Below are 20,839 nucleotides of genomic sequence, written 5' to 3'. Positions count from 1 at the left end.
TAATAATTTGCTGTAATATAAAATAAATGACTTAACATAAAAGATTTTACTGATTGCAGTGCCAGTTGGCACTTTCTTGTTCTCTGTTGAAACCAGCACAACACATTGTCTATTACAGCTGCACAGCTACCCTGTGACCACTCTGTGTTACAAGTTTTAACATTACCGCTTCTGTATGTATTTTTCTCCCATAAATTATTCTTTGCAGAAGAATGTTAATTAGTAACTGATAGATATAAAAATTGCCAGGGACAGCCCATTAATTCCATTTACCTTAATGGCACTCAGATCATAGCTTGCAGTACAGCTGTATTCAGACTGGATTATAAATGTAATTTTTTGCATCATTAACTACCCTGATTAATCTTAGACAGCAAAAGCATAATTATAGAAACACAGGACTTACAATGTGCCAGTTTAAAGTTGTAGCTTTCTTCCTTTGTAGTTACATCAGTGTAAACAACATAGGTTTTGAAAATTAAGACTGAAACAGTTTTTCTTCATTTCTTAATAATTAACTTTTGCCTTGTACTAGTCATTTCTCATTTCTGGTTTTACTTGGGGGCTCTTAGGTTTTATTTTGTCTGTGATTTGTTGAGGATTCTTTAAAGTGCCTTTTGTAGCATGTTTTGCTTTTGACTGGTGCAATTACTGGATATTTGCATAGTAATTGACCACCATTAGCGAGGTGTTCATTCTGATCAAAGTGTATTAAGGAAAGCACATGTATTTTCTCTCTGGTTTCTGTGGAGGCCAGAAGATGTCATTTTGATTTTCACATTGAAGTCATCGGGCCAAACTAAAATGCAAATTCAGGTACTAATCTCAGACAGAAGCAGATTTGATGATTTGCTGGTTTTGCATACAGCAGCCAGGAAATAGCATGTTCTACTTGAGTCCAGGTCTAATATTAACAGTTGGGAAACCTGACCAGCCTGGTATAGTAAAAGTTTTTGCCACGTCGGGGTTTTGACTTGTTTATCTTTGGATTTGATCAGCAAAAGGTGAGATTTGATCAGAGAAAGTCAAGAACTGACAGAAAATTTGCACTGCTAATGCCATTTCAATAATCATAAATCTGAAAGGAAAACTAAAACCAGGTTCTTGAATGATGATGGTTCAGAAATAATGTTTGTAAACATGATGATTCTTAACAACATACTGGATTTTTCAGGGTCAGATGACACTGCTACATGCTGCAAATGTGCTGTGTGTCTCCTCATGTGGAGTGTGAATGGAAGATTTTGTAAAGGGGGAAAGAAGAAAGAAACCTTTCCAATCATTTATTTATTCAAATGGGTGATTGCATTTATGCCTTTTATAATAGCATGTATTTTGTGTGTGTGGAAGGAAAAACAGACGCTAGTCCATTTCAATATAACAACCAACATTTGGTTTTAATTCTGTATTTGAGTGTCCTGCTTTCTGCTTCTTTCAAGCTGTAGGCACAGCCACTGCAGAGGCAATCTGCTATGCAAATTACAAGGAAATAACAAAAAGTAGGGTTTTCTCATTAGTGCCCAAAAAGGCAGCAGCACTTTTTAAGAAGACACAGGAAAAGAAGGAGGGTTGGAGCACTGTGGTTTGCAGCTGCTTCCGAAGTACTTTTTTAGTTATCCTACCCCATGGCAGAGCTGTTTGTGCATACTGTTGCTGAGAGGTGCTGGGGTAAAAATCCGACTGTCTTTTGAAACATTAACCAAAAGACACAAGGTGTGGCAAGGGTTGATCAAGAATGCTGCTCTGAGCTAGCAGAAGGAGTTGGTGGAAGAGATGATGGCTTCAACTCTGGATTCAGTAGCTGACCTTCACAGTGACCTTGAACCATTACTTACTCTCAGTTCCTATGTGTAAGATGAGGATAATATTTCCTGGCCTCTTAAGTGTGTCACAAAGATCCTGATCATTAATGATTAATCCTGGTCGTGGAATGTGTGCAGTGTGTATTAAGATCTAATCATAATTGTCAAAGCTGAGATCCAAGGTCAAGCCTTGGTTTGCACTTGTTCCATCAGAGTGTCAAGATAAGCAGGAATAAGTCATGGGTTCATCTCTAGTATACATCAGTATAAAAACTTTACAGCAGCAGGAGGAATGATGTTTTCATTTGTGATGTTGTTTTTATAATCACAGATAATTAACTGAGTAGAAAACAGGACCAGTGACAGTGCTGAGAGCCCTGAAGACATCTAAGATGACAGGAGCAAACCCTGTGGGAATTTTCACCGCACTTTTTATGTCTTCTTCATTTGATTTCAGAGTTCAGATAGTTGCTGCTATTTTATCAGGTCCCTCATACCTATTCTGTGTTTTAGATATCCCCAGGACAGAACTTTAACTATAAAAGTGGAGACAATGCACTTACAATATCCATAGGCCTTAAACAGTGCAAAAGAAGTGAAACCTTCAAAATAATCGAAGCTGGGCTGCTTGTGCATCATGGAGTTTCTTTTCTGAAAAGACCTGCTAGCAGCACAGATGTCTTTAAGTACTTGACTTGCAGACAACAACTGCGCAGTTCACAGGCAATAAAATTACCTGTTTTTACATCCACAGGTACTGTTGTGAGGTGCTCCAGACATGAATGATCTTGAATCAATTATGCCTGTGCTGTATCCTGCAAAGTCATAAGGCTGTGCATAAGAACAAGTGGATTTGCCAAAAGTTCTAGTACAGCTCAGTTTTCATGTTAATTACCTGTCTGTAAATGAACTTTGTAAAGGGAAATACTCGGATGAGACGTCCTATTGTGTTTAAGTTCATAATATACACCAAATCCTTTTCAGCCTCCCTAGTTCCAAAGACTCAATGGACACCATAGTTTCACTTAATGTGAAGTGAGGCTGTCCTGCTGGCAGGGATCAGCTGAGGAGATGAAAGAACTATTCAGGGCTGTTTACCTGCAGTAGTTCACTGTCTAGCTGCTTCGTCCTTTCATGCTTGCCTAAATTCTGGCTCCCATCTGCATGTATTAGTTCATCTGGGATTACAGCCTGGAGGGAGACAGAACATCCCTTGTTACTCACTGGACTACAGCCTAGAGTCCTCACCTGGTCAATGAACCTCTGATTACCTTCTGTGTGCCAGGATTTGTATGCCACCAGTGTAGTCAAAGCTGATTCAGGCATCCAGTTCGAGTTTTTGATCTTTTGATAAAGATCAAAATCAATATGAAGCAACTTTAAACAATCAGAGATTTCAAGAAAATGCATGAACTAGTCCAAACCAATACACTCTGCCATGACAGTAAAGTGAATGTGTTCACCTTGTGATAGCATCCTTTCACAAAATCAAAGTCACCAAAGTTGCGCCAGAAACCAAAAGTTCTTATTAGCTCAACATTTTGGTATTTGTAATTATATTAATACTTATTTTACAGTAGTAGAATCTTGCAAGGAGAGCAGATTGCCACTTTAATCCTGCTTTAAATTATCTTGAACTCATAGACAGGTATTTCTATATACAGACATGTAAAAACAGGTTTCTTTCCTTCCTTGGTTTCATTTAGTTCTGTTTTGATCTACAAAAAGCTCAGAACTCGGGGTCAGACTGGTACTTCCCTGGCAACACCTTTTTCTAAATTTTAATTTTGATATATTACTCAGATAAAACTTCAAAGATGAAATTGCATGGAAAAGTACATTGTTAATGTTTCATCTTTTTCCAAATTATATAAAAACATGCTGAGAATTATTTAATGCATCACATTTCAGAGATGAGTAGGAAGGGATTAAAGCACTTCAAGTAGTGAATGAGCCATAACTATTTTCTCCACAGCTGTTCAGTGCACTCAGGATTGCACTAATGACTTAGTCACTAAGACTGACAGGAGAGTTGGAATGAATCTCAGTGGTAATCTGTAGAGAATTACTGGAAAAGTACAGTCACAACGTGGGTACCCAGTGAAGGTATAAGTGTGTTCTTTTCATCAAAATGGAAGGTAGTCCTGTTTTTTTACCATGAAGAAAATGAGATATTTCAACTGGTCAGGAGTTGGGTTATAATATCCGCTTATTGGAGCCAGAAATTATCTCCATTTATTTCTAAATTATTTCTTTTCTATGTTTTCCTGCTTTCTGCTTCCTAGAGAGTCTGAAGAAGAAATCAGGTAGATGTTAATTTTTCAGTTAGAAGTACTTTATTAAAATGCAAGTCACCTTTGACCACTTATTTCCCCCCATCTTGGGATCTTTCTCAACTTAGTACCAAATTCTAATGTTGTTTATGCATACATAGTTGCTAAGAGCAAGGTTTGTTTACATTACTATGTAAGCTCTTAAACGATATAAAGAAATTGCAACTTTTTTTTCCATTTTACAATTTCATATTCCTCTCTCTCTTAGTGGAAGTGAATATCCTGAACACTCAGTCTTATCCTGGTTAAAAAATCAGGGAGGTTTTAGAGGTAATCATGTTATGGAGGAAGTAAGCAGGTTAATGACTTTTCCTGTGGTCCATAATCCATGATCTGAGCAAAGTTGAAGTATTATTTGCATGCAAGGAGATATAATGCTCTTAAGTGATCTCTATTAGGGTTAGGAATATAGCCATGAACATTATTTACCCTCATATTTGACCATTACATATTATAAGGGTGTTTTCAGCTGCACATGCAAACTACAACCCTTCATATGTGGAAAGTGTGAGGAACGTTATTCTCCTCTATTGAGTGCTAGTGATGCAATTAATTTAAATAAAATCGTCTTGAATCTCCAGATGCGAGACACAGTGATGAGAGTTGGTCACATGGTCTTATATCCTGGAATTATCATAAAAAGGAGAGTAGAACTTCCTTTCAAGAGAAGGAAGCGGGAAAAAAAAAACAAAACACACCAGAGGAGCACCTGTAGTCAAATAATTATGCTGGCAAATATCTCTGCTTCCACCTGAAGTGAACTGCTTGTATCAGGTTCTGAAGATAGACAGACATCTATTAAAAGACAAGAGAAAAGTGCAATAATTTTTTAATTACTCTATTGTAAGCGGTTGTGAGAATTATAGTGGTTAAACAAGCAGAGCAGCTTTATAAAATTTTTCAATTGAAATGTTGAAGTGTTTTACACTGAAACAATTATAAAATGAGAATCTGGAAAGTATCCTTCTCTCCAACATTCAACTGCTATATTTTAGCCTTTGCTTCCTGAAAATACTTGCTCACAGAAGTATTACCCACCAGGACCTGGGATAAAATTATTCTGTCCCCTTATTTTTTTTTTTCTTTTTATTATGGGATGTATGGATTAAATTATGTGTTGGGGTCCCTTTTAGTTTTTTATTTTCTGATTTTAAGTATGGCTTAAGAATGGTATCTTATCCCAGCGTTGAATCTTAATAAACTAAGATTTTGAAATGTGTTGAAATGCTCAAGAATTATAGATTTTATAGAGTATTTTAATGATGTCTGAATCATATAATGATTTTCTAAAGTTGAGTATATACCTCTTTAAACATTGCAGTTCTAGAACAGAATAAAAATGGTAAATAAGAAGAATAGTTTAAATAGGCTAAAAAAGTGTAGCAGCATGAACAGGAACTAGGCATTGCAGAATCATTTTCTGTCCTTAAACACATACATATGCAGTCACTTCTCTGAAAAACATGTCGTTTTCAGAAACCACTTTGCATCCTGATACTTGTAAGCAATTCACTTGTAAGAGTGAATCAAGTGCCTCTCTGCCAGTTCTCGGGCAGATATCCTGCTTTTATTGTTGTTGTGATTAGAAAGACTCACTATCATTAAATACCAGTTATAACATTTGGTACAGTTTTCTGAGATGCATTCACATATGAATGATGCTATTGGGAATTTGCTGTGCAACCCCCATTAGGCCTGCCAACCTTTTGTTCCTAACTCTTGAGCACAAACATTAAAATGCCCTTAACTTTTTAAAATGGATTCTTTTTCTCATGAACTCATTTTTGCTTTGTTCTTGGTGAGTCTCAGAAAACAAATGGTGTTTGTGAACCTTAGGTTTTTATCTTTATTGGTATCTTTAGAGATGTCTTTAGGGAGAGTATGGCATTTATGTCTCTTTGTTTTAAGCAATTGTTTTGGGTTTAATCATATTTTTACCATCTGCTAGTGCTCACTTAAGTGAGCAGATAAAAGAAGCAATCCACCCTTTCTTTGCACACCACTTTGTTAATGCCTACTAGAAGTGGAATGAGTAATTCTCTCACTTTCAAGGTGATCTGTTTCATGTTGGTCTGTTCTTATGCTGCAATTGTTGTATTGAGTGTTGTCAACTAGATAATTGAGCAGTATGATAAACACAACACATTTGGCTGCCTTTCATCTTCTCTTCTTTAGGAGAATCTTATAGGTCTGATAGAATTTTCCTTTGGATAAGCTGAGAATCAATCATGGTTTCACAATTGAGGAGATTATTATCCATAGTATTTTTGCTCTGTTTGTTGCATAAACCAGAAAGTATATCTTGAATGAGATAGAACTAAAATAAGGGCTATCCCATTTTAGAAAATCAGTTGAAACAATTCTCTGAACAAGTCCAGAGAGTTGTTCCCTGAGATGTTAGGCAAGTAGCTTAACACAAACATTTCCCAGAGAGCTCTATGGATTGTAAGTCCAACTTGCAGTTTTAAAGCTGTGTTTAGTACTTCACAGATGAATCTGCAAACAGGAACTTTGTGGGGAACATAGGAAAGGAAATATAATAGTAAGTACTGTCAGTTACATTAGGTTGAGTAACTGGAACCGATGTACAATTTTTGTTCTTTATTTCTGAGAAAATACCATCTATCTAAAAAAGAAGTTTTCAAAGTAAGTTGAACTACTCACATCCTGGGCCAGTGAAGACTGTAGGAAAGCCAATGAATAGGCTGAGAATTCCCACTGGGTGTGAGGTTTCAGCTTTATATAGTCAATGAGGTTTAGGGTTATTCACTGAACGTCTTGGACAAAACACAACATTGAATAGTTGCTCGTTAGGTGAATGTTGTCCATCTTCTAAACAGAACAGAGTCAAAACCTTCTGGGGAAAAGATGTGAACATATTTCAAAAATATAAATTCATAAGGGTGTCAAATTAAGGCTTATAGGCATTTCATGTTTTTAAGGGCTTGATCTGCAACCTTAATGTTCTCTTAGTACTGTGTGTTTCTGTATTTAGCATACATACACAGATTTGTTCCAGTTTGACAATCCTTCACATGTTGTTTAGTGTGTTTGATTAGCATAATCACTGTGTGATTATTTCTCACTAGCCTTAGCATATGCAAATTCTTGTCTTTTGACTGACAACCATTATTAGACAATCAGAGTATAAGGATTTGCATAATCTCTCTGTGGTTACAGTATTTGTGTGCAATACCACTGTGAATGCAAATCCTTTTGCTCTGACTGGTTTCTGTATATTCAAGCAGCTTGCCAGGAATACTGTTGCTGCTTCAGCATCTTATTTGCAAGTGGAAAAATCTATAAGAAAAAAAAACCAAAAAGAATGGAAGAAATACTAGAGTCACATCAGAAAGGTGACTAGACAACTGCTAGAATTAAATAGCTCCATTAGGAAAAAAGAAAAAAAAAGAGAAACACTCTTACAGGATTTCAACAAAAGAATAAAAAGTTTACTTTGGGAATTCATTCTGAAGTACTATTTGAGTGACCTGTTGCGTTTTTTGGTAACTGACAGCAATTTTCTTAGTAATAGATACCACTTTTTAAAAGAAAAGTAATTATTCTGTAAATATTGCACATCATTGTAGTTGGTGCAGATATTTTACATGAATTATATTTAACAAGAGTGAGCAATATTTCTGTTTATGTATGTGGAAAGCATCACATTAGTTTTACCCTCTTTCATTGATAAGAACAGATATGGTAGATACTAAGAAAAGATGGGTAGTGCTGAGTTCAACTTTGCATAATTATTCACCACAATTACTAGGGCAATATTGTATAAATTAGCTGCAAAAGGCTAAGCTATGCATGAAAGCACATCTAGAATGTGTATTCTAACTGTTTGATATTGTTTTATTGGTCCATGAAACCAAAATATTGTTGAACATCATTTTTTTGTGTGTGTGTTTAATTATGCTTACTAAGCTTTTCCCGTAATTCCTTTTGAATTGTGTTCTTTAGTTGGTTTCTAAGATTCTTTTTCACAGATTAATGTGGTTTTGGAAAAAAACAGCCCCGGAGTGCCAACCGTAACAATGGGACTTAATTCTTATGGAAATGTAGAATGTCAGATACACTTAGGATTAAATTGCTGAGCTGTTGCTGAGCTGTTCTCTTTCTGACATGGTCACCTGGATATTAAGAAGGTGTCAGATAGGTTGTAAGTTATAGGTCTGACACTTCTGGAAAGCATCACATTCTGCACAGAGATTTTCTTTTTTAATGTGCATGGTTAATAAATACTTTTATGAGTGTTGGGATTGCTGTGCAAACACAGAAATGAACAGCAATATGTGACACACAGTACTTCATGTTTTTCCAGGAAGTTTTAGACCCTTTGCGCATGCTTTGTGCTGCTTGAAAACACAAATGCAGTAGATGCCAGATGTTACTTGGAGAAGGAGTAGCTCCTACTCAGCTGCACAGTGCCCATGATGTGGGCAGTCTATACAGCCAATATAAGACTGAAAGTCTAAGAGTTCTCCAAAATATCTAACTTTCTGCATAAGTAACAATAATGCAATGTAGTGTATCTAATATAATATTGCTGCATGTCTATGAGTGACCAGCATGATTGCAGAGGAAATGTCTCTGAATTCTTGATGCCACTGAGATCACAGAGGAACTACTCAATTTTCAATTTGAAATAGTCAAATTATGCTGTGAGAAAATTGCTGGCTCTAAGAGTCCTGAGCTATAAATGACAGTGACTATGCACCATTGAGGAGAATTCTTACAGCTTAACCTTTTGTGTTTCTATAAGTATGGCACAGTAATAATCAAGTAAACAGTTTTATGTTTGAACTGGTTGGTGTTAAAACTGCATTTATCATGCAGTTTTAAAAATGGGTAAGGCTGAGCAGTGAGTATGACGTGGAGGATGTGATATTTTGGGATTTTTGCTTGGTAATGGCAAAGATTGATATAGGATTTAAACTATTTCTAATGCTCTTATTAGTTTCACTGTTTATTGGAACATAAGAGAATGAATGAAAGGAGCCCCCACTGAGTTATCTTTATTTCTTATCAATGTTACAGCCCTAACACAGTGCAATATTACAATCAAAATAACATTAAAGGAATTAAATTATGAGTAATTGTACATAATTATTACAATTAGATGTATATGATTATATATTTATGACTATGTTTCTCACCATTGAGAAACATAGTCATAAATACATATGTATTAGTAAGTACAAAATGAGGCCAAATAAGCACAATATTAATTGTAATATTATTATCAAATATGTTAGGATCTGGATTTTAAGAGGTTCTGGGAGGTGGTGGTACCCGTGTCACTAAATTCACTTAGCTGTTCAAGTAATGGAAATCAGCCTTTTGATGGGTAATTTTTATTTTTTGATTACTTCTCAAATAGTCTGAAGCAATTCTTTCCTGAGAGCTTCAATGACCTGATTTGTTTTTCTGCTCATTTAGTATAAGACCATATCTGGTCTGAGTCAGTCTTTTTCAGCTAATTTCTTTGGTCTTGAGGTAAAAATACTTTCTTACTTTTTTGATTGCTTTAGGCCTAACATATGCTCTGAACAGGCTCTAGGCATCCACATCGTCTTATCCTTTGACCTGGATGGTTTTATTTATAGACATTAGTGAATTTAAATTAATTTACTACAAACCTTAAGCTCATATCATGGCTTTTGGTTTTAATGCAAAATTTAAAAATTAAATCCCTTTGGTTTATGTCCTCTTTGTGATTTGAGCCTTTGTGGCTCAAATCTTGCATGCTTTTCCTAAGGCTCTTGCTTTGTTATGATTTTTAACTTGTGCATATTCTTATGCCTCTGGGATAAGAAGTCACAGAAAAGAAACTAATAAAAATTATATATATTAAAAATTATTGAAATTCAGGAAGACACTGAAATTTCTTGAAATTTGTGTTTGAATTTCAGCTTCAGCATAAAACAATTCTTAACACACACACACACACACAAATACACACACACACACACGGACAAAACTCGTGCGCGCATGTGAAAACACTAAGAAATTATTTGTGGAAAATAAGTAAGATTTACTTTCCAAAGGATCAGATTATTCTGTATGTAAAATATACCATCTCAGGTTCTACATTACACAGATATTTACTGAAAATTTAATGAGATGAAAACTTGGCTACAGCCAGCCTTCAAGGATAGCAGCTATGGTGATTCTGGAAAATTCTTCCAGGCATGTGGGATAACAAGGGATCTCCTGGGTCAGCTTCTTGGTGATTTTGTGGTAGGTGTTTCCTCCAGAAAAGTTCATGCAACTCCTTTCATCTTCAGTCCACAAGATAAAGAGCGTTTCATGCTCTATAGTACGCACAAGAACAAGGAATACAACTAATATCATAGGTCTGGCAAGACTGAATTTAAAACAATCAAAATCAAATTATAGTGATAGGGTCAAAGCTAAGAATATGCAGTAAGGGGAAAATTCCTATCATGCCCTTGGTTTAAGCCTGGATTTTTTCTAAAGTATAGTAAGTTCCTGAAGATTTTGGGAAGGGAGTACAGTATTTGATTGAAGAATGTGAATCATATCATCTTGCCACAAATTTCAGCTTGAATAATTTTCAGCTTGAATAAAACACAGAGGATGTGCATCTATTGAAACCAAAAATTAATCAAATTAACTTATATATTTATCTTCATTTCTCAATCTAATAATCATTCTGTGGTTTGCAGTAAACCTTGAGCACTGTGCTATCCCTAGACTGACCACAAGGAAAAGTGAGATATATAGAAAATGTCTGGTGCTAGAGAGTAGAAAGCCAAAAGGGGATGGACAAGTCAAACAGTGCAGCTCTCAGAGCAAACTCTCTTTGTATTGTAATGTACAGTGCAAATATATTGTCAAGAGGAAGTAAAGGGACATGTTGCCAGCCTTGGTCTTCAGCACAGCTTTGACATCTGAATGATAATCTTTCACGTGAATTGCAAACTTCTCTGTCCTTCACTTTAAATGAGAGTAAATTAAATTAGTTTAGTCTAAGAAATGAAATCCAGAATTGTAAAAGATAACTAGTAATGAGTAAAAAACAGATTTTATCAAAGTTAATCATGATAACCTTTATTTTGAAAGTGCATACCACTTACATAAGTTGAAATGAAATTTATATGTGTAATTAGTAATGTTCAGTAAGTCTCAAAGTGCATGGAGATGCTTTAAAGCATCTCACCACTTGCTGGTTATCTCTGCTATATGATACTATTACCCTCTCTATATTTCCCTGCAATTCTTGCTCTCTATTTTCTGCAATCAGCAAGCTCTACTCCTCTGACTCTCAGCAGGTCTCCTCTCTGTCTTCCAGTATCTGTGAGATCTGAGTCCTTATCATGCTGCACCTAAGTATCCTGCTGCCTCTCAGATTTCCTGCATAAAACTTGTGGAAGCTTATCTGATGCTTTTGGATGTTTATTTGGAATTTATGGATTGGTGATGTTTCCCAAATGAAATCTCCAGGGAAAACTAATAATATTAAATATCCCTCAAGCATTCTGTCCCAACTTTATTAGAATCTGGTGCTAAGTTTTTAAATCTAGCTGTCCTTTGCAGTATCAAAGAACAATTCTCCCATCCTTGCAAGGGTTCAAGGCCAGGCTGGATGGGCCTTTGAGCAACATGGTCTAGTGGGATTTGTCCCTGCCCATGGCAGTGGGCTGGAAATAAATGATCTATGAGGTGCTTTCTAACCCAAACAATCCTATGAGTTTATGAACTGGCAGAGAAGGGATTATTATTTTGAAGCAGTTTTTCTTAATTAATTTGAAAACTATCCAGAACACTTCTTCATTTAGAGCCATAAATACAAAGCACCCTATTCCCAGTAATGCCATGTGGTTGTATACCTGGAATTCTACATCTTTAAAAACTCAGAGGGAAGGGTGCTGATGGGTTGCTGCATCAGCAGATAAACAAGAGAAAAATCTGTGGTCTTATTAGGAAAGAAACCACACATTTTTTCCATGAGACCAAATTAAAATTAAGTGTAACATAAAGCAACTATTCTACACATTCATGATCTTTTTAATTCTAAAAAATATTTTGTCTCATTCTCAATATGAAAGCATCAGTTGCCTCAGAAATCCAACCTCATTTGGTGCTAGAATACTTATTCTGAAGATGAGTAAGTCCAGTTAAAAAAAAAATTAGTTTTTCCATCTTCTGAACCATGGTAGTACCTTTTATTTAACCCATAGAGAGCTTTGTTTGCTTTCTCAAGTCACTGTGAGATAATGGGCACTTGTGAGATAGTGGGAAAGATTAACATGGTAACACTGAAGGCCATTATCTCACATTATCTGACAAATGCCATAACTTGAGGAAGTGAACAAAGAAGCTCTCTAAAGAATCTCACAGCTGTGGTTAATGTGAAACCAAACGGTTACACTGGATCAAAGAATGCACAATTTCTTGTTACCCTGTACTGAGTTATCCCTGCATCTGAACTTCAGGTTTCCCTAATTGCTTTAGACCTGCAGTGGCAAGAGAGAATTTTTCCAAGCTTGAACAGCACAGAATTAGCATCAATTAAGGCCATGTCAGGCTTTAGTGTTAAAAATAGCAAGATACAGGTCTATTGATTCTGCTGATATAAGAATTCACCTCTCAGTGGAGCAGTCAAAAAAAGAAGAGCTGTTACAATTTATTTATTTTCCCATGTATAGGTGTCCTTTTTGGTGTATAGAATAGTATTTTTGGATTGTGGGCATTTTCAAGATTGTGTTACTCAGTAAATGTGTACTCCTAGAGCTTGGTTTGGTCACTGCAGAAAGTCTTACACAACTTGCTGTTGTCTTTCGGAGCTTGATATACTATGCCCTCATCAATGTTATTTTGAGGTTATATTAAGTGGCATCCCTCGTTTCTATGTGGGATTGGTGTTCTTTTGATATTGGTCATCACACAAATGTATGAGGTGTTTCACATCAAATTGAAGAGGATGCTCAAACCAAGAATTTTTTCCAGACCAGTCTGCTGTCTTCCTTGGTTTGGGGGGTTTGTGTGTGTGTCTGTGTGCTTAATTTTTTTTTTTTAACCAATCTTATTTTCTTTTCAACAGGAATGAATTTAAAGACCCATTTCATATTTGACACTGAACAGCTGTCAGGTGATGCAAAAATTCTGTAGTGATCTGCTCTGGATTCACTGCAATAGAGGCCATGACTGTCTACCATTACAGCTTTCATGAATAATTGATTACTCTAAGGACAAGCTCTGATTCTTTATTTATCAAATAACCCGTTGCCAACAGACTAGAAAATAGTGAATCATGGAGACATGGGCAGGGAGAAAGATGGAATCTGTTTCATGACATACACAGATTATGCTCTGTGAATACTGATTATCAGAATTAGTCAAAATATGTGATTTTTTTAAACAATTTAAAGATAAAAAATATCAGTAGCTTAACCAAGTTGCTGCAAAGCTATTACCAGATTTTTAAAGTATCTTTCAAATGATTTTGTGAAAAAGAAATAAGAAGCATTTTGTTCAATGAATTTGGGGAAGGTGATTTCAATCCTCCAAGTAAAAAAGTACCTCAAGTAGTTTTTGTGAAATTCTCTGCCAAAATGGCATTCTTTTTTTTAATAGGGAACCTAACTTGCAGATGCTATCAGATCAGTGCTCTGGTAGAAGTTAGCTCAGAATAATCCTTTCCATAAAGGTCCAAATTCATCCTTATAGCAGGGTTTATACAAAATAGTTTCCTCCAAATGACTGTGAAAATAATCTTTGGAGGATTTTTATCTTTCGTAAGTTGTGTAGATGTTGTTTCAAGGAAGAGGTTAATTTACTGGTTCATGGGATATTATTATTATTATTTGATAATACTGAGGTATTGTGTGCTATTCTGAAATTATATGTACATAATATTATTTCACATTTTCATTAATCCTTTTTTTAATAATTTTATTTTAAATGTTCTTGTTTTGTTTATTGAGCTAACTTTTCTCTGATATAAAAATCATAAATTGATGTTTGGATAGCAAAACCTGTTCAGCATTTACAGCTCACATCTTTCTTCATTAAAGGGAAATATAAAATTGAACTAAAGATATGTGTTTCAAGGAAGTTAATGACATTTTTCTTTGTTTCCTTGCATAACCTTTTTGTATAACTACATAGAAAATAAATGCTCATTTTCAAAGAAAAATAGTAGTTTTCTGTTGGATCATAGTATGGAATGATGCAGAATCTGTTTTGAGATATTAGATAACAGTGCACAGTGGAACAGCAAAAGCTTTTTATTTTTCTTCTTCTCTCTTCACAGATGGACCCAATTCAAAAAGCTGTAATAAATCATACATTTGGAGTTCCTCTTCCTCATCGAAGAAAGCAAATCATATCATGCAACATTTGCCAGCTGAGATTCAATTCTGATGTAAGTTGATCATTTTGTATCAGATTAGAAATATGTACTTATCTTCTAGGATGTGCCATAATTTTCAGAAATTGAGCCTAAATAAAACGTTGTGATTTCAGTTTGTCGCTCAGCAGATGAAAAGGCTGTAGGCTGTTTCAAATAAACACAATGGCTTGGTAGTGTTTATACACTCAGCCAGATTTTCCCTGCCAATATATCCCTGTAAGCTCATCAACATCAGTTGTGCTGCACTGAGTGTAAATAGGAAAAAATTGACTGATCCATTACTGCTAATAACACTGGTATATTTGCTGGATCCTAATTATTCTACCAGTCCTGGTTATGTGTCCCTTCAGTTGGCTCCTACCTTTCATCCTCTCACTCTTCCAGCAACAAAGCAGAACAAGCTGAACTGGAGATGCTCTCTAATACACCAAGGAAGGAAACCTGTCTCCCATACTTACCCAAGGGAGCTGTGCTGTGGTGCTCCTTGCCAACTAATACCTGTTGTGTCACAGAAAAGCCTCTTAGGTTTTAGCCCTTCTATTTCCTTCTCAGAATCACTGTGTATGCAGACCAAACCTGACATAGTTAAGTGATTTTTTTTCTGCTATTCTAGGCTCTTCAGGAAGTTTCTTCACACGGGCATTGATAGTGGGAACTAATCTTCCCCTGTCTTTAATTCACTACGTAATTTAAATATGGAAGTTACTTCTGCCAGAATAAAAATATTTTGACTTAGAGTGAGGTCAAACCCAAAAGTGTCCACAAGGTTCCTTTCTAATTCTAGTCATAGGAAGAAGTGAAATAATTCTTGTGTACTCCTGCCTCTTACAAGGTAGCTATTTATATACAGTTTGTACTATTTTTAGTTTATTGATTATTTATCAAAACCATGAGCTTGTCAAAAACTTAAATTGAACCTTGAAGCCTTATTTTAGGGATTTCCCATCTGGGGGTGAAAATATTGTATTTCCTTTCATTCCCCTCGGCTTTTTATCCCTTGGAAATAATTTCAAAAATATCTCAGTCACAATTTCTGGACCAGTCAGCATCACATATTTAATTTTACTGATGACTCCAGGTTATTTAGCTCATTTACTGAATGGACACTTTCTTTTATAACACGGACATAATTCTCAAAGAGTGGTGCAAGGAAGGGCAATACACTCTCTAAAACTGTCATGTCCATCACAGATAAAAATAGAAGAGTCAAATTAGGCTCTTCTATTTAGAAACCAGATGCCAAAATTAGGACTGTGGATACTGAGTCATTAATGAGGAAGGGATGATGGTGACTTCTGAGCCACAGTGGATCTTGCCAACACCAGGCAGCCCAATTTATCACTCAAAATTCTCAGCTTTTTCAGCTTTGTCTCAGGAAAAAGCATGTCACACTGAACCAGACACAGTATATAGCTGAAAAAGGGATCAAATACTTCAGTGTTACATACCAGAGTGAAACACTTCCTTTCAAAGAGGATATACCATTTGTTTGTCTTCAAAAAAGTCTAGACAAAAGATAAGATGAACATATTGGTAAAGTTACTCAGTTCATTAGCAGTTACATGAATTGGATTGATATATGGAGTGGAAAATTTTCCAGCTGAGAAGATCTAGGCATTTTCCAGAATAAAATGTTTGAAGTAAAAATCCTTCTACACAGAGACAAAGCATCAGTGGACACTGATACTTTTTTACTCAGAGGACTACTCTGTTCCCATACTGCTCCTTTTCTGCTGCTTTTAGAAAGGTTTCTGAAGAAGAGAGAGGGAGGAAGAACAAGCCATATTCAGAGCCATCTACAGTGTCCAAAAACTGGTTTCAGAAGGCATGTGTTAATTTAAGCTGTTCACAGAAAACTCTTGGAAGACTAGTTGATATCTATCTGTCCCTTCACACCTTCAGGTGCTTGAGGCTTGAACTCAAATAGCCAACACTGTTCAGAAAGAAGGTTGTTTTAATGCTCCCCTCTCTCTAATAGATCAATATTATCTCTACTGAATGGGGAGACCTTCTTGATGAGTATGTTTCATTTTCCACTTTTAATATTTGCCTAAGTTTTAAAGCAACCACAGTGTTGATTGATTGAGAGATTGCGATCCAAAATCTGTCCATTGATTAACCTGGAATGATATCTCTCCCTCTTCTCACTACCACACAGAGGCAATTTGTGGATATCTTTATGATGGTGTCTCCTCATTCCAGTGATTATAGTTATTGCTGCTGAAAATCACAAAGTGCTCTGCTGAGATGTTCAAGAAATAATTTGTATTCAGAGATCCACTGCAGCTTAGGAATGTTTTTTTGAAAAATGAGGGGAATAGGTAGAGCTATTTCCTCCATTGCTTAGGTAATTTTGAAATTTCCACCTGTGTTTGAAGCAAAAATGTGGTAAACTAAAGATTTAATATTTGGATTCAAAGAAAAAAAAATGCTTTGAAGAAAAAGAGGTGTTAGCTATCATTTTTTGATAACTCTACTATGAATGGCAAGCACACACATTGTAATTCTTTCTCCTATTATCATGAAAAAGTTTTCATTTACTCAATATTCCTACCTTTCATTTTCATCATATTTTGTTGAACACAATTTAAATCCATAACAGCAATAAATAACTTTTCTGTCTAGGAACATAGGCTTTGTGTCTATTCTACCAATATGTCTCTATTTTTAGATGCGGGAGATAGGTTTTATCAGGGAGTAATGAATAGAAATTCCATTTGCCTGCTACACAACAATATTATGAAAATGTTTACAATAAAACTGGTCTGTGGGACTTGTCTTTTTTGCATAGAATACACAATTTTCTCCCTTTAGATAGAGATTTCTTTAAGAGAAGCAGAGCTTTTTTTCCTGGTTACACGGTATAAAAATCACATTAAAAAAAGATGAGAAAAGGCGGTACAATAGTCTAAAATAATTTAGCCTCTTCATAAAGGAGTTATCTATGAATCTTCATGACAGCTGTGTGTTCATATGTTTTTTTAAAATAAATCTCATACAAGGGAAGGGAGGAATGTGCAAATAACCAAAGCCTCTCCATGCTGAGCAAAAACATTAGAACAGCAAAGGTAGGTTTTGTGGAGTCCATTTTCTTTTCCAGAGAAATCTAGATATATCATTTACACTCACATTGTGCATTCAAACTAGGGTGAAACATTTAAATATATGCTTAGCTGCAAGGGCCCGATGTTGCCACTTACATGTTGGCAGCTGCTGAGAGCTGTTGCACCAGTAAATGCTTGCTTGTAGCAAACATTAAATCTTTAAGATCCAAAAGTATCTGTAAAATGTGGTCCAGACAACTTCAGTAGGATATTTCAGATGCCTATAGGTAGCTGTAGGAGTAATTTTCTGCTTATGGCCTGAAAAAAAAAACAACCAAAAAACACTTACTGAATTTTTCTGCCTTGCCTATGTGATCTTCTTTTGCCCATGAGATTATTTGATGAATTTATATAGTCATCAGTATCTGTCAACAACGTCAATTTTTTGCAAAGGAATTACCTTTTTCTTCCCTCATTTAACGAGATGGCTGAGTGATGACCCAGTATGCCTTTATAGAAAGGTTGGGCAGCATTCTGATCTTTTCACAGGACTTGAATTCCATTATGATACACTTTAAAAAATATTTCCAATTATATGAGCCAGAAATTATTGTTTGACTTTAATAGCAACAGTAGTAATATTTCCCTGCAAATCAGAGATGCTCATCAGTCCTCATTTGTTGTTTTTTACCTTATTTTTCTCCATCTCTATGAAACAAAGGTATCACCAAATTAATATAGTCTTCCACTGTATGAATTTATCTGGATTCAAAAGACAAAACATTAAAAGATAAAACAACTTCCACTAAAAAAATCAGTGAAGGATTTTTTTGAGGCTAAGGATGCAATATAATTCTGCAGTATTTTATTATGGTTCCAACTTTTGTTGGGAAAGAAGCAGGACCAGAGGACTAATGTTCTATTTAGGCTATGTTTGATATCTAGAACAAAAGATTAATGTATCAACTTGTAAGGGCCTAGGGTATAATAAGGTGATAATAAACAGTCAACATGAATTTGTCAAGAACAAATCATGTCAAATGAATCTAATTTTTTCCTTTGACAGGGTAATTGGACAAGTGGATAATAGGGAATAAATAGATGTGACATATTTTGGCTGTAACAAGGGTTTATACAGTCCTATGTGGCAGTCCTGTAAAGTAAGTAGGAGAATACAGTCCAGGTGAAATTATTAAAAGTTGGCTGCACAACAGAATGAAGAGCTGCAGTAAGAGTAGCTCCTGATGGTTTCCTGTCAAAACAAAAGGTCACAACAAGTCAGGATCTGAAAGAGTCTCTTCCATGCTTACTGCTACTCTCATTTTTCGTTAGCAGCGTGCCTGACAGGACAGTGTACACATGCCAGTTTTGTGGATGACATCTAGATGAAGGGTGGCAGGCTCTTGATGGATGGTTATAAGTCCCAGATCTCGGTCCAAAATTATCTCCAGTTGGAGAAAACAGTCTGGAATTCTGACAAGTGCAGTAAATAAAAGCATGAGCTATTGTGCTTAGACTGGAAAAAGTAAATGCACAAGTACTAAAATGAGTAAATGTCGGGTTTAATGGGATTATGAATCATAATCCAAATATGATGGCTAATGCAGGAAAAAAAAAAAGAAAAACTCACCCAACTAATGCTATGATAATGTTTTCCCCCAAACATGAGATTTATCAATAAGTAAGTATTCCACAGCAAATATTCAAGAGCAGTCCTACAAGAAGGACTGGGGATGCTTGTAGATGGGAGGCTGGACATGACCCAACAATATGCACCTGCAGCCCAGAAAGCCAAACAGGTCATGATCTGCATCCAAAGCGGTGTGGGCAGCAGCTCAGGGGAGGGGATTTTCCTCTGCTCCACTCTTGTGAGACCCCACCTTGACCACTGTGTCCAGCTCTGGGATCCTCAGCACAGGAAAGACATGGACCTGTTGGAGCATGTCCAGAGAAGGGACACCAAGAAGTTTAGTGGGCTTGAACACCTCTCCTGTGAGGAAAAGCTGAGAAAGCTGGAGTTGCTCAGCCTGGAGAAGGGAATGCTGTGGCCTTTCAGAAATTAGAGGAAAGATGGGAACAAACTTTTGGACAAGAGTTAATGGGCTAAAACTGAAGGAGGGTCAATTGGATCAGACATAAAAAATAAGTTTATTAAAATCGGGGTTATCCCAGAACACTGGAATGGGTTTCCCAAAGAGGTGGATGCTCCATCCCTGGAAATATTCAAGGTCAGGTTGAACTGACCTCTGTGCAGCCTGATCTAGTTCAAGATATCCCTGCTTCTTGCAGAGGTGCCAAACTAGATGACCTTTAAAAGGTCACTTTCAACTCAAACTATTTTATGATTCTATGAGTTGAAATTGGCAATGCCTCAGGTGAAGAATTATTTATAACAGTGGTCATCACACTCCAATGAAAGCATAATTAGTTGGAGTATTTAGAACACATTCACTAGTATGACAAGACGTGAAAAAAATTTACTCAGCTAGGGAGAGTAGAAAGAACTGGACAGATGTACAGCAAAAAAGACCAGGGAAATATAATTGGCTTCCATATATCAAAGGGAGTTAATAAGAGTTTAGTGACCAATTGATCTTTGTGTCCCTTTGTTTTGATAGATAAATAAATTTGACTAATTCTTCAGATTAATTTGATTTAAGAGTTTTTTTTTGTTGGACTGCTTCATGAAACAATTTTAACTGTAATGGTAGTGAAGTTCTGGAAGGAAACGTACAGACAGTTGAGGGGTGTCTGTTGGCAGAGAGTATTCAAAAATTAGGCACCTGTTTCTGAGGCTGGACAAGAGATGATAAATGTAATCCCACATCTGACAGATTATATGACATCTTGCTTGACTAATCTACAAATCTCTCTGTAGTTTGGAAGATATAATAGGAATTTCTTCATCCATGCCCAATGACAGTTACACTTGGCCTGTGGTCTCTCTTTTACAAAGAGAGGGGAACTTTAAAATATTGGTCCATTAAGAACCAGGAAAGCCTGGTACAGTTAAATACTAGAAGTTATTTAGCATTTCACCCTTCTGATTTGAAATCTGTTGTTGGTCAATTTGCTTATATGGTATATGAAGCCATCAGTGCTATTTGCTTCAATCACTGTTCTGTTTCTGGCTATAACCACAGGGTCTTATTCTTTGCATGTTTGGTTGTACATGCAAATGTACAACAATTATGGGTTAGATTCAGATTTACAATTAAGCTAGAGATTTAGAATCCTGGTTTGGTATAAACCGAATAATTTCTGCATGAATTGTAG

The 20,839-nt window shown here is 35.9% G+C and overlaps 1 protein-coding gene across 3 annotated transcripts in view; it reads left to right on the top strand.

Annotated features, from left to right (window-relative positions):
- ZNF385D (zinc finger protein 385D) overlaps positions 1 to 20,839 on the top strand; it is a 417,272-nt gene that overhangs the window by 304,667 nt on the left and 91,766 nt on the right. For all 3 annotated transcript variants that reach the window (XM_030963381.1, XM_030963389.1, XM_030963398.1), the window contains one exon: positions 14,421 to 14,531. In XM_030963381.1, coding sequence (XP_030819241.1) covers positions 14,421 to 14,531 — 111 coding nt within the window. The remainder of the gene's footprint in view (positions 1 to 14,420; positions 14,532 to 20,839) is intronic.

This window comes from Camarhynchus parvulus, chromosome 2, assembly GCF_901933205.1.
Source record: "Camarhynchus parvulus chromosome 2, STF_HiC, whole genome shotgun sequence".
NCBI lineage: Eukaryota > Metazoa > Chordata > Aves > Passeriformes > Thraupidae > Camarhynchus > Camarhynchus parvulus.
The sequence above is the reverse complement of the archived record's forward strand: the minus strand, read 5'-3'. Positions and strand labels throughout refer to the sequence as shown.